General features: G+C 42.1%; 1 protein-coding gene across 2 annotated transcripts in view; it reads right to left on the bottom strand.

The window, feature by feature from the left end:
• CABLES1 (Cdk5 and Abl enzyme substrate 1) overlaps positions 1 to 14,933 on the bottom strand; it is a 76,366-nt gene that overhangs the window by 15,468 nt on the left and 45,965 nt on the right. For both annotated transcript variants that reach the window (XM_074879496.1, XM_074879507.1), the window contains exons 4-7: positions 14,273 to 14,350; positions 3,918 to 4,017; positions 2,262 to 2,418; positions 1,369 to 1,472 (exon numbers count right to left, since the gene is read on the bottom strand). In XM_074879496.1, coding sequence (XP_074735597.1) covers positions 1,369 to 1,472; positions 2,262 to 2,418; positions 3,918 to 4,017; positions 14,273 to 14,350 — 439 coding nt within the window. The remainder of the gene's footprint in view (positions 1 to 1,368; positions 1,473 to 2,261; positions 2,419 to 3,917; positions 4,018 to 14,272; positions 14,351 to 14,933) is intronic.

Genomic DNA, 14,933 nt, shown 5'->3' with positions numbered 1-14,933 from the left:
ACTGTAGAGGACTCAGATTGCCTGGCACACATTTGCAGCCTGAGGAAGGTTAGAAACACAACCACGATTGCTAAAGCTATATTCACTTTGGATGCTGGTTAACATCGTCTTTATCTTTAAGGGAAGACAGTTCCCTGTCCATGACAATAACCAGATCAAAACCTAACAAATATTTTTCCACCCAGACGTAGCTGCCATAAAATGTTGACACTTTGTGGGTTGGCAGCCAAAAAATAACTTGCCAACCCTAAAAGTAAAATTGGCTGAAAGTAATCAGAGGACATACTGGACTTCCCATTTGAAAATTTAGCACAAACACAGCCTCAGAGCCCTATTAAGCCTCTCTGTGCAACAGGCAGAAAACTCCTGCCAGCAAGGAGATAAGCTTCAAGCTACATGAAACACTTAAAATCCATTTGTTTTGAAGAAGGAGCGCCCAAGACCCCTATTATCAAATAAAGATCAGGGTGGGGGGCAGAAGAGAACCTGTAACTTTACATACATTAGCAGTTTCTTAAATAGTATCTGCTGTTCCAAGTTAAGTGAGGACATGGACAACATGCCAGACCTCAGTGTTTCAAATTCTATCCTATTTGTATATAGATAAGAGTACTAGGTCACCACTTCAGAAAAAAAAGAAGGTTTTCCCTGCTGCCTACTACTACTTCAGATGTATAATTCAGACAAATACATGCTCACATGCATACAACAGCACTGCACCTTGCAACAGTCCTGCCAAAATAGTCTACAGACCTGGTGCAACTGAAAAAAGGCTATAGAAGTCTGTCACCACAGAAAACACTGAGTTAGAGCACAGATCAAGAAACAGTTATGTGTCTGTATAGTTATGGGTTTGAATATAGTGAAAAATATACAGGATCTGCTCATAATTGCTGAAATTAAAGGAAGGACTACCCCATGGTGAAATAAATACCTGGGAAACAAAGGTAGACACCAAAGTGCTTTTTCGAGGAGTCAACGATAAGCATCAAAACACAATGCAGCTTCTGACTTCAGAAAAACCCTAATGGGCATCCCTCCTATTTTGTAACAGATGCCAATTAGAGGATGTATAAATTTTCCTCTGAACACAAGAGAATGAGCACATTGTTTGAACAGGCCTTTCATGTAAAGCATTTATGAAATACAGTGGTAATAAAAGCATTTACTTTTGTAATACCTCCACGAGTTTGTTTTTACATGTCCTGGTAAGTAACTGTCATGTAGAACAAAGCATTCCAAACAGCTGTTATTGGTAGATTAAAAATAATAATAATCTTCTTAAAATACAGCCAAATGTAACCTCAATCTTCAAAATACTGTTACCAAAATTTATCTGTGCTACACCTAATTTTACATATCACTTACCATATATGAAGGAAATATTAAAACCCGCTTATGTTTGCCACATGGCCATTGGGGATCATCTAAAAGATTTGGGTCATATTCAACAAAGTCTCCCAGGTCGCTACCTATAAAACATTGGTAAATAGAAGAAAGGAATTCATTACACCAAGAAATCTCTGGACTTATCAGAAGTGGCAAACAAGTTCACAGATAACGCACAAGATGATCTTCATGCAAGATTTTTGAAAAGTTGAAAGATTTCTCTAAATCTTGAAAACTCTAAGCATTTCAATACTAACACAATTTGCAAAGATACAGAGGGCCTACAGCTTATGAATTACCTGGCAAATATGAATTTAGGGCTTAGAAAATTATATAAAGCTCCACAATGACTTTTATTCTCGGCAACAAGTTTTCATCTGTTTATGCAGATGTTTTGATTTGTTTCATTTACCATGCCAAAATATCTTAACCATAAAGTGCTTTGGCTTATATTTTGTGCCTCATTTTGTAAACATAGCCCTTCTCCAGCCTAATAAAGGTCACAAGTATGATTTACACCTTCAGCTTATGACTACCATGTTGCCACTGTAAATTTTCCATAGCAAAAGAAGGTTAACGATGAGCCTGATGCAGGAGGAACAAACAATGCCAGTGACAGAGGGAGGCATGTCAAGTGCCATCAGGGGCTGTCAATATGACCAGCAGTCTTGTTTACTTAACCTCCCATCAACCATAAGCCAACTTTGCTAAACAAACAGGGAATGAGCTGTGTTTCACCCGCAATATGAGACTATATTTTGCTTAATTTAAGTAGAAAAGGGGGCTAAAACATGACATATATCCGTCCTTCACAATAACTTCCTATCACCAGGGCACCTGAGGATATTAAAACAAGCTTCTTGAGAAGTTACCTGCATCAATGCTCCCCTGGGTGCTGTTAGCTCTTGCCAAAGAAAGGCTACGATGGCTTGCATTGCGAAACTGGGAGAAGGATGAGGTGGAGTCTATTGTGTTTCTCCGAGTTCCCAGAGCATTGGTGGGAAATAGGAACTGTGTATAAGAAACCGTCTAAAAAGAAGGTCAGAATGGACAGACAGTTACTCCCAGCCCAGCTTGGCCGCAGCAGGATGCCTTTGGTACATCCCAATTGGAAGCAAGGGAAGCCAAATTAGCAGAGGATTTTCTGGATTTAATAGTTAGGCACAGATGAACAAACACTAGTCACCTACATTTGCTTCAGTGCAGTCAGATTATCCATGCAAAAAAAGCTTTTGCAAAGGCATTAGTTCTTCAACAAAACAAAACCACAAACACATACACACAAGCTCTAATACACTGGATTTCCAAAATCCTCCTCAAGGGGCAGATTTAAAAATATGTCAGTTTGGTTGGGTTTTTTTCAGTGGGCCTTCTCTGTAGCAGATTTCAGCTGCTTCTTTACTGAAACAGCATCATCTATAGGGGTCCCTCAGCACAGAGCTACCAGAGGCAAATCACTTGAACACTGCTAAACTTAAGCACTTTCTCTGGTATTTTTCTCCTTTAGGATTTTGTCTGGCAGTCTTACTGGTGTTGTGAGTTCCAGTTTATAGCAATGTTGTGGAAGATCATTTACTACCGCCCAACATGGACTAAGTGTGAATGAAAATCTTGTGACAAAATTATTTTTAGAGCATACTGATTCTCTGCTTGTACTCTTGGCCAGGAATAAGCTATGCCTTGCTTCTTGTAGGTTTATTTTCCAAAAATAACATTATATTGAAAAAAAACCCAAGTCTCAGACTCTAGACTGGTTTATGAGGAGGTCAGAACAGGTATCAAACAAAACATGTGAGCTTTCATTTATTTATAAGCAGACAGACTGTCCTCAGGAATTTACAGCCTGTGGTCTGGCCTGACACCTGGTTAGGTGAGCACACCATGTGTAGCAGCATTGACTTAGGGTCTTTAAATCCATATATGACAGCAGACTGGGTAAACTGAATGGTAAAAAGTAAATCAGGCTTTCAGCAAAAATGTTTTCATTTGTGATTAAAATTGTCTCTCCTCTATGTATTCATTTAAAACAGATCACTTCCTCTAAAGATTTGTAATTACTTATTCTATTCAAGTGAATGTACTCTTGGATTTTGAAATACTCATCATATTTCTACTAATGAATTCCTGCTCTTTAGAAAAATATACTGTTAGGCAAAATATATTAAATAAAATTGAGAGCGAACAGAATTACAGCTTACAACTCTCACCAGAAATTATTTTCAAGCCCCTGACAATATACTCCGCAGTGATACCTCCTGCTAGAGCTAGGGGAAGGCTGCTCAATCCAGTAATGCTTTACAGGCTCAGAAGTTGCCAGAGGCAAATTTTTTCAAGGAGACAGAGTTGTTTGCATTGACATCTTGGGCTTTCCTCCTGAATTTCTACTAAGCTTATTTACACATACTGTGCTTCAACTACTGTGTTACACTGCCTGTTATAATTTGTTTATATTTGTGCTTGTTATTAGTTAAGCCATTTTTTCCCTTATTACGTAAAAACTAAGGGAGTAGGAACTGAAGCATCCCCACCTTCCCATCTGCTCCGAGCTCCACACCTTCAAGACCAATTATCTCTTTCAGACACACTCCAGTAGAATGGCACTGGCGTCCACCATCCAGCTTCATATCCCTGGGAAACAGAAACCAGAGCAGAAACAGCTCTTAATACACACGCCTTGTTCATCTTCCACCACCCAATGCTGAAATAAGGTAGCAGCATTAAGCCAAACATGCCAAGGCAAAGCACAGACCAGTCAACTTTTCCTGCAGGCAGCACTTGTGTTGTCTAAAATACATTACAGAGAAAACCCTCACCTTGTTCCAGGTTGCACCTCATACCCCACCTATGGTGCAGGGCAAGGTTGCCCATCATTGGGTGCCTCTGACAGAAGCTGGCACTGGGAAGGAACTGGAAGTCATATACTCTTTGCCTGAACACTCAATCGCCCCGTATCCAGCAGATGGGTGCTCCCAGAGTACATACCCAAATCCCCCTATGCCATCAGACAGAGGTAATTGCCCCTGAAAGCCTCTGGGAGGGATTCCAGCTCCTCCAAGTGCAGGACAGTGTCCAAAGTCCAGTGACCCTCCTGCTGGAGGCCGTCAGGAGAAACCCAGCTCTCCACTGTCTAAGGATGGCAACTTGGGAGATCTACTTTAGAAGGACTGACCCACTCGGCACCTTATACTTGGAGGTAAATGAGATGCCTGAGACAACCAGTACGTACTCCATGCTTTAGCCTCACAATCAAAATGTGACCGAAGGTAAAAAAGACTATGAGCAAATTTGTGCTCCGCAAATGACAGCTGTATACAACTCCAGAGTACTTATCTCGCAATATTTTCCTGGCTGATTTCCGCTGAGGTCCAAGTATGTGCTTAAAAATCTGTGTGGGAGAGATGCTGACACTGACGCAGGGAGAAGCCCTGCAGGCTCTTCACTTCCCAACTGCAGCTCTGGGAGATTTCCTACTGTGTTTCTGCACACACTGTTTCCTTCCCTTTCCAACCTGTCATTCATTCTATTTCTCTGAAACATGGCAGTTGGTGAGTCCCAAATAAATCATGTACTTTACTGCTGGAAAAATCCAACACGTCTATCTGCTGGAAAACATACTTCTGTGACAAAGGAAAAGACTATATCAAGTTTCTAATCCCAACAAAGTCCCCTCAGTTTCTTGACTGGAGTTCACTTAGCACAGTGTCACATTATCATTCTTGTTTCCTGATATCATGTTACTGAGGGGCTGGACAAATAATTATGTAAAAATAACTCTGTCAGAGGCATGGGATTAGCCGCTCCACTCTTGCATAGAATGTGCTTAAAGGAACTATTTCTCATAGAGATAAATGCCAAATAGTAACCATTTCAGCAGGTCTTATCTACGAAGCAAACACACAACCTGAGGAAGCCCCCAAACCCAAAACCGAACACAAATATCTGAATTACGTGAAATAATATTATTTCACATAATTCACATAAAACAGTTTAGTTTCCTTCCACTCAAAACCTTACAGACATATAGTAGGAAATAATGCCATTACGACTTTGAAAACAAGTCACGGAGAAACTTCCCCATGCAATTAACAGCCAAGGATAGATAACTCTGTAATTGATCAAATGAAAATCTGGCACCCTTTGAAGAATCAGCACAGCAGCTTTAAAAAAAAAGTAGCAGCTCTGAGGACTGAAATCAGTGCTCTGGGAGCAGGGTCAGCTGGTGTGTGTGAGCACAAATGGGAACGATTCCTGGACTTTAGTTGAAGATCAAGGGACATTAATGCCTCCATTTTCCCATCTTTCTGATGTTTCTAAAGAAGACTCTACCTTCAGGACCCTGTGAACAACACTGCGGCCATTCCCCCTCATCCTAGGTGTTTTGCAAGGGCTGCTTAGGGTCTTCCCCTCCTCTACATCTACTACTTTCTAGATAGTATATGATTGCTTGTATTGTAGATCAGAGTAAAAAATATTACTGTTTGGTGAGAAACCTGTCCATAAACCAGAAAATTAAACTCCCTCTCTTGAGGAAAATCAGTACTAAACAATGTGCAGTTTCTTATCAGCATATAAATGGAAAGGCTCATCCTAGCTTATGCATATCTTCCTCTCACTGGTAAAAGATCTTGGTGAACACCTAATAAGAAGTTCCTAGGTGACCTGACTTTATCCTTTTCCCTATTGCTACAATCAACAGCAAGCTAGTCAACTTTTTGTAAGACAAGCCTTGATTTTTTTCCCTCCCTCCTATTACAGACAAAAAGTTCATAAATGCCTCAACAAAGCTCTTGCTGGGAGAGCAAGTCCAAGGGCTGCCACCCTGCTGCTGGGGGAGCCCCAGCACAGCTGCTTCCTTCCCACACTCCCAAAATCCCAAGAGCACTGAGGAAAGACCTAGGCTTTGCCCTCTCCAAATGGGTGAGTTGTGCCTGGGGAACAGTCAGGATGGCTGTTTGGATACAGCCACAGCACCTGTGCTGCCAACCACTGCCACCAAGTTCTTCAGGACACATGCCCTCACATGGCATCACAGTCAATGGGCCCCATGGGGCAGGAATATATGGAGGATAGGCACTTATACAAAAAAAAAAAAAAAGCAGCTTTCACTATGTTCAAGTTATTTAGATTACTGATGTGACTGAGGAACTGCACAAACCAATACCCAGTAGTAAAAGGTGCTTACAAAATGCAGAGTAGGAAAGATGGTCCTTGCCAAAGAGGCTTTTAAGTGAAGAAAACCTCCTTCATAGAAAACTTTCCTGTTTTATTTTCCAGAAGTGCTTTTTATTAAAGTTTTCAAGGGATTTGAGCAGACACCGAAAAGCAAAAATAAATCATGGGAACTTAATTTCACTACCTTCACTTTACTTGAGCAGGGAAAGCTTGAGGAAATGAGAAGAGCAGGGATGACATTTCCTTAGGAGGCAAAAAAACCAGATCCCAGTTTCTGACAAAGTTTGGAGAGTTACCCTGATTTACATCAGTGTCCAGCTCTACATATTCTATTTATGCATACCATTTCCAGAAAGCTGAGCAGTGTTATAAACTACACTCAAAATGAAGCATATTGTTTTAGTTATCCAGGACTGCAGAAAAAACAAAAGTTTCTCCACCTAACAAGAGTTTGCAGATTTTCTTGTAACAGTACCAGATGATTTGGGATCTCAAATTTGCTGTGGGACAGTGAAAAGTTTTACTGAGCAGGTAGGCAAGAATCAAAACAGGAAATCTCACCATGTCTTAGTCAGGCCAGGATTAACAGAATATAAATTGGATGGTATTACCTTTGGAAGTGTAACATTTCTTTAATGAATCAAACATTATGCTTTGACGTGATCTACAAAGCCCCATGCAAGACTCCTGCTGGGCACTTGCTCTTTAAATGACAGCAACAGTTGAACACTTTAACCTGTGAATAATTTAGAAGTCCATTAAATATTAAATAGATTTCTAGATAGATGAAAAACCCTTCTGCTTATTGCAAAAAGGAATCTGATAATTGTTATTTAGAGATGTAAGCCTTTTGTGAGTATATTTTAGGCTTAGTGATTCCTGACTCTTAAGATTTATTCTAAAGGCAAAGGTGGTTCATGACACATCAAGAAAAGACACTGTTCTTATCCGTCACTGTAAATCATTTCTACTTATCATCTCTGTATATAGGGACAATGACAGCTTGGGAAAAGACATGCTGCCAGCCAATCCAGCAGCAGATCTCCCGCTGCCTGATACTGCCTGCTTTAATTGATCGAGAGATTTCAGATCCTAATTGCCATTAGTGTTGCTAAAACAACAACTCCAGTGGCAATTTACAGGGACAGGAGGTGAAAAAACTCCTGGAAAGATGGCTTTAATGGACCAATATCCTTTTTCTCTCTCCAAACATATTCAGGTGTCAGCACGTCAGTTCTTGTCCTGATGTTTCGCCCAACAGAGTAAAAGTTCAAAATTTAAACCTATTAGCTTTTGGAGATTCAGTGCTTAATTTCAATCTAAGGAAATGGGGCAATTTACAAAAATGAGCAACGGTAGTCTGTAAAATTCATGCATGAGATGATTAGTTTTGAAATGTCCTGTTGTGGGAAAAAAACCCCCGGATTTATGTGTCTTTCTGTAAAGCTAATATGCACTTGGTTTTAGGTTTTTGTTCAATTTAAGAGAAGCAGGAAAATGGGCAATGATAAAGAAAAGCAGAGATACTTCAGTTTCCCTATTACTGGCTAAAAACAGATAGTTATCCTTCTCCCCAGGCCTCCAGAATGGTAAATGCTCAGGAAAAGTACTCAAGATTGATGACTTTATCAAAATTGCCTGGCATACAAAAACCTTTTGGGGAAGAACAGCAAGGAACTTGGTAACAAATCTGAAGGATGTAACAGAGTATCCCACTTTGCTGTGTGCTTACTGCTCCTATCCTTGTAGCAATTTAGATGCTCTCATTTCTCCTGTAAATATTCCCGTTTTCCATACTCACTGCAATGTCTGTTACCTGACCTGCCAAATAACTGACAGCAGGTGTTGCATGCAAGTCAACCTCACCTAAATGTGCTTCTTTTTGCCTCATTTTGCATACGACTTTCTTACTCAGTTTAAATACTGAAGACGAACAAAGACTTCAGAGTTTAGGTAACAAAGGCCATCGGGAATGCCTAGCCTAATGACTCATTGATTGTTGTGGCTACATGTTATTTGGAGTGATGGTATTGAAAACCTCTTGCTCTCAGCTTCACTGAACTCATTAGTGTTCTGGCCAGCACTTAGTTAAATTCAAAGTTAAATTCAGCAGTGATTTGTCTTTAGAAACTACATGAAGCTGGTTTGCAGCATTTCTGATGGACACAAATTCTTTTTATCTAATGATTTGCTGCTTTCCTTCAGAAGAACTGTCCATTTCCTGGGCTTCAATCCATTCCATTACTCATATTGCATTATTTCCCTTAACTGGAGGCAAGTTTAGTCAGATGAATACCTATATTCTTGTCAAGACAGCAATATTCAGCATCTATGCCTGCTGCAGGTAAGCTTCTAACCACTTAATGAATTCAATGCCATGAAGAATAAAAGAAAAGGTGAACTGGCTGCTTTTATAAGGACATGCACTATCTGATGCTCTGGATTTTCTGTCCTGTAGCTCTTCACCTCCCACCCCACTGGCAGTCAGTCACTGTAAGCCCAGCAGCTGAGAGCTGAATGTAAGACTAGCCCGCTGCAGTGCTGCATCTGCATGACACCACCAGCTCTCCTCCTCTTACAGGTCCTCTAGATTCATCTTCTGGGCAGGACTTCACAGGAACTTGGAAGTTCTTAAAAGGTTCTTACAACATCACAAAATAAAATATTATCAGAATAGGTATGATTTCAATCTATGAATGTTTTTTACCGTTAATAAAAACAAGATTAAAAGGTCCCTTTTCAAAAACATATTTTTAAATGATGAACCATAATGAGTGCCAAATGAAAAAAAACACAACAGAACTGTAAACTCAACTAACTTCACTACTTCTTTTCCCAGGGGAAAGACAATACGATACCTTCTTCCTCCTTTATAACACCTCTAACAGTGACAGACATACATTGCCATCGCCTTTTTTGAAACTGCTTAGGGACCTTAAAATACTAATGAGAACTGGATTTCTCAGAGTTGGCTGCAAGCAGTCACTGTGTCCTGCAGGCCACATGGAGCGACTCTGACACCATCCATGAGGACTGCCAGAGGTGTACCATCTCCTTGGAAGCTGAAGGAGAAGTGGTGCCTAGAAAAGCTCCAAGAGCAGGCAAGCAATGGAGAATGGGTTCCCTTCTTCCCCTGCCCATGAAATCTGCCTTTTCCAGGGTAGCCACCTGGAGGCAGAGCTGAACCTGGTCCTTCTCCATCCTGGCTGGGGTCCCACTGAGGGTCTGCAGAGTGCCCTTGCACAGATCGTGCCAGGGAGTTGGGTGGGCAGAAACCTGCTGGCACATTCCCTGTGCTGGCTGCAAGGGAGAGCCTGGCCATAACAGTTCCTCTTTGGGAACATGTGCAGTGACCCTAGCACCTGGAGCATGACCTGCCTAATGGCTAAAAGGCGACTATCCGCTGTGTCTGACCCCCAGCTCCTGTCTCAAAGGGCTGAAAATGCAATTCACCTTAAACCAGCTGAAGCCCATCTCCAAATGAATAATTCCTTCAAGTCTTGTTTAATCCATCTGCAAACAGCTCCACTCATTAGTTTGCCATGGCACGAATCCCCTCTGAGGGCCTAGAGCAGGTCAGCGTGCATGTGTACGTGCATGTGCTGAGTGCATGTGTGGTGGGGCAGCTATTTGCTAGTGACCGGAGGCATCTCCCCCTGTCCTGGAAGAGGAACAGCACCAAGGCTCAACTCCACTTGCTGTGAGCTTCCACCGTGACAACCTTTGGCAAAGGAGGCGTGCACCACAGCAGCTCAGGGGTTGCACAAGGTGCACCTCTGATAACCATCATTACCTCCCATCTTCTGTCCATCTGCAGAACTAGATGGGTATTAATTCTCATCTACTGCAAGAAAGATATAAAGTGGATGCTGAGCCAGAAATCCAGTTTCAACATGCTTCACAAAGTAGCTCTTCCATCTTTTGGAGTATTATATTTAAATAAGAAAGAGGAACTTGCAGAATAGTGTTAGCATAACATTACATATGATACTTCAAATTTGTAAGCATTATTAAAGAATACTGGGGTGTCAACATGATCCATAGTGTAACATCAGTGAATGGTGAGAAAGGAGAGGATAAACAATTTTTATAAAGCACAGGTATCTCTCCACAATGGTAAAAAAGGTTCAATGCATGCTTCACAGGTGAGCAAGATTTTATTCAGCAGAAAAATTCTATCATGAATACCCTTTAGCCATGAAGATTTCTGATACATTGAAAAAAAGAGTAGCAACTGCCCAACTGATCCTGCAGTACCACCACTAGCACTTCAACTGCCTCACCTCTAACCCATGCATCACACAATGACTTAGTATTTCATAAAAACATAATCAAAGCCAAGCATTCAGACAACATTATCAGTGTTGCTGGATCCTGTAGGTTGTACCTGCCTCTGCAGATCAACCGGTAACGGTGACAGGAGTTTGTGTGTGTGTCTGTTAATTTAATAACAGGGCAAATAACACTGTTAAGAGTGGTCTCAGTACAGGGCAACCCTCTCATCACTGCCCTCAGCCACCACTAAACCCTGCGTAGGGGTCTGATGACTTTGGGTTGTTACACCACAGGATGCTGGGGGCCAAGGAAAGACAGCAGGCAAAATGCTCAATGCCTCTTTCAGCTCCTGACTTGCAGTACAGCCTTCCTTACATTGCTTTCACCTGGCTATGTCTGCTCTCACAGCTGCTCTGCGGGTCTAGTTGGGGGAACAAAAGCAAGCTCTGGTCCTGCCCATTACTGTGGGCCATGGAAACAGGTGAAGCTGTGCTTGTCTTCATGCCACCACCAAAGATGTAGGCAATCTTAAGGCAGCCAGACCTAGAGAGGAGAATTTATGGCCCAGATCCAGAAAAGTACCTGCCTCTCATTGACTCCAACAGGACATAACACATCTCAAAACCTATGTCAATTTAGTTTTAATTCTCCCATTTTTCCCTTGCACAAAAGCACTATAAGCTAAAGCATTAGGCTTCCATCAGACACAAGGTACTGACAAAATTTTGAGGGCAGAAAATTCTAGTAATTACTTCTGTTCATGACTTCTTTTCTCCTCACCATGTCACTCTGCTTTGTACTTTTTGTTTATCTTCAGCGCAACAGAGAAAACTAGAGAAAATAATTCCCCCAGCACATGGTGTCCTTCCTTCTCAGCCCTAGCAAGGACCACCAGATCGCCCTTCTGAAACTGCAGGTAGAAAAACCCACCATTCATTACAATGTTTCCCTTCAAAAGCCTGCTGCCAGCCACACTCCAGTGAGCTGGCAGCTGCCTGGATGCTGGGGAAAGGGATTTGGGAAACATATTTCAGGGGACAGCTCGAACTCCAGCCTCTAAGGTACTTCCACGGTCTCCTCCCTGCATCCCCCAGACCTCCATTTGTATTTGTACAACCACTTACAGTTTGGGGGTCTGGGGAGGGTTCTTGCTATTCTAGCTTGACCTTAGCAAGGAGGGTGGGCAAGCAAGGGCCACAGCCTGGAGTACACTGCTTGCACCTCGCTGGTAAGGGGTGATGCTGCCCCATCGACCCTTGCCCAGTACACAGAGTTTAGCTGTGACTGCAGGAACTGCCTTTCAGATAGGTTTTTAAAATTGATCTGTTAGTGCGGTTTAGCTGCCAGCATCGACACAGTAGAGCTCTTCAGTGTTGCCTACAATATAACGGGGGCTGGCAGCCTCCCCAAAACACAGCTGTGCCTGGAGATTTCCTTGCTGGCCGCAGCGCCCGCGAGTTGGAACAGAGGTGGAGAAGCAGCACCAGCTCCACCATGTGCTCCTCCCACATGGAACAGTCTCCCCTGCATGTGTGTCCATCCTGCTCTCCTGCCCCTGCCAGGGCTTATTCCAGTCTACTTGCAGATGTGCTCATGGTTCCCTGCAACCATTTGTTTCTTTTCATAAACTATTCAGTAATGTTTGCAGAACATAAACCAGTTAGGACATCTTGCCCAGGGACAGACATCAGCAATCCAGAGATTCAGAGAAAGCAAAGCTAAACGATGCTGTGACTACAGTACTTCAGAAGGGTACCAGTGTCTCTCCCTGCTGGTACCACATCCAAAATGTGCAACTAAGTAAGCAAGCACTGTGCAGCCTGAACAGAGTGGCTACAGTTTATGCTATACTGCCTCATCTGTTCTTTGCACCAGCTGTTCCTGGAAGGAGGTGCCACTGAATTGTTTCTCTCTTCCTCTGATGCTCTGGAAGAAAGACAGAGGGCATTTTTTTTTTAATCTTGTCTTTTTAGCAAAGGGAACAGGGACAGATTGTTTAGTATTGGCACTTGCTACCTTTCATCCTATGCTGTTCTTGCTGCGCAAGCATGGTACAAGACATTACATGCTGAAATAATATTTAGGTTTGCAGCTGGGCTCGTTACTGCTGTAATTTAGAAGGTATAACCAGTCATCAGCATTTCAAAATACATTCAGTTTTCACTAAAGAGGCAATTTCCACAGGGCAATGACCATAAATGAATGACAGTGTACCCAGGAAGAACGAACAAAGCTGCCAGTCTGTCAAGAATTTGTCCGATGTGTCATCCCAGTTTAATTAAGGGAAAAAATTTACTGTAAGAGACAGGAGAGCAAGTCAACTCTCCTACAAAGGTGCCTCCTTTCTTTTGTGCATTAAAAATAATCTCCTTTTGTTTTGAATTACTGATGGACAAGCAGCTTATGGCAAAACATTCTCCAGAATTAAATAGATGGCTGAAAAATATGAGACAAATTCATCCTTTATGCACTGGATAAATTTGACTCTGGATGATTTGTGGGTCTTTCAAACCCACCTCAGTGTATCAGCTGAATATTCCTGCAGATTTTGTACCCTGCAGGCGCTGAGCTGACCCCAACTACCGGCAACTCTCAGCTCTTCAGCGAGCAGCCACGGTGGCCACGCTTTACTCCTCTACCCCAGGGGGGACAGAGCTGCCGCATACCAGCGCTGCCCTTCCCAGCTTTGCGCTGCACCTCTGAAGGCACCCAGCAAGCTGTGCCCCAGAGCCTGCCAAACAACGTCTCCTAGCCAAATCCAGTTTCTCCCACTTCTGAAGTTTCAGTGGACGAGCAAAAAGCTTTCTCAGTCTTTGGAGAACTGCTTCAATCTGAATATTAACTTTTCTATCAGAGGTCTAGTCTCTCAGCATGTCGAGGGATGCAAGGCAGCTCCACGGACATTGCTTACACCAGCTAAGAACCTGTACGGTTTATTGCCAAAATAATCTGTTTTCACTGAATGATCTGGCCAATGGCTAAATATACAATAAAAAGGTTATTTGATGATATGATTCAATGACATATTTCTCTATAGTTCTGGAAATCTAGATACAGTAGCACCATGTTTGCATCGGAGAAGGAGAAAGCTGACTGCTTATAAAATAAAAGCTATGCTGTCTAGAGTACTTGTTTTGTCAAAGATGAATGAAGTCAGAAAAAACAATAAAACCAGTGCATTTTTCAAGAACATTGATTCAAGGGGGTAGTTTTCTCCAGTTTAATAATCAAAGATACCACAACACATATAAATAAACTGGGGACTGAGAGCTGTAGTTTTAACCTGGTAATGTTCCACAAGGCAAATACATCTAAGTGCATTTATCTCTCTCAGAGCAGGTATGTAAAAGCATTAGCCTCCATCATGCTGTTGTCCATTATCAGGTCTACATGCAGGCCCAGAAAGACTATGTAGTACATGTATAAATATACATACCCGACTTGGGTACAGTCTCGATATGGCAGCACTGAAAATATGCTACAGAAGGATCTTCTGCTGCTGATAAGGACTATTCTAAAATATAAAAGAAAATAAAAGAAATCAAAGACTAAAATTTTAAAATCCCACCACAATAAGCAAAGCAACAGATGTAACCATTGAGGAATTCGTAGTCATAAAACTTCCATCATGAATGATTTCTCCCTCCTCTTTTTTATTGCACAGGTAGGGTATTGTGCTACTGAGTCTTTACAGAAGTGCTGGTGCCATACATTACACAGCAAATGAGTAGTGGAGTCCCATTCCCTCTACAGGCTTTCTAGGCAGACTACCTTGAAATCCAGGACAGATGTTTTTCTAGTGAAAGGAGCCCTAGTGAAAGGAGTCCACCCAGAGAGACAAGGAGCTGTTCTGACAACTCACCACTATGGCTGAAGCTAAACAGACAAATCCAGCACCAACCCAGGTGAAACACACCACAACTCTGTGGAGTCCACACTTATCGGACAAGAATTTCCAGCTGCTGGTCAAGACCTTTCTCTGCTAAACCAAAGGACTCCCTCGATTTTCAGCTTCCTGTTCCTGAAACAGTTTGATCCATGGATGAAGTCAAAGTTTGCTATTATCACAAGCTTTCAGATCACTGTTCTCCAGGTTC

Source organism: Strix uralensis, chromosome 1 (assembly GCF_047716275.1).
Source record: "Strix uralensis isolate ZFMK-TIS-50842 chromosome 1, bStrUra1, whole genome shotgun sequence".
Lineage (NCBI taxonomy): Eukaryota > Metazoa > Chordata > Aves > Strigiformes > Strigidae > Strix > Strix uralensis.
This window is presented reverse-complemented; position numbering and strand designations above follow the sequence as displayed.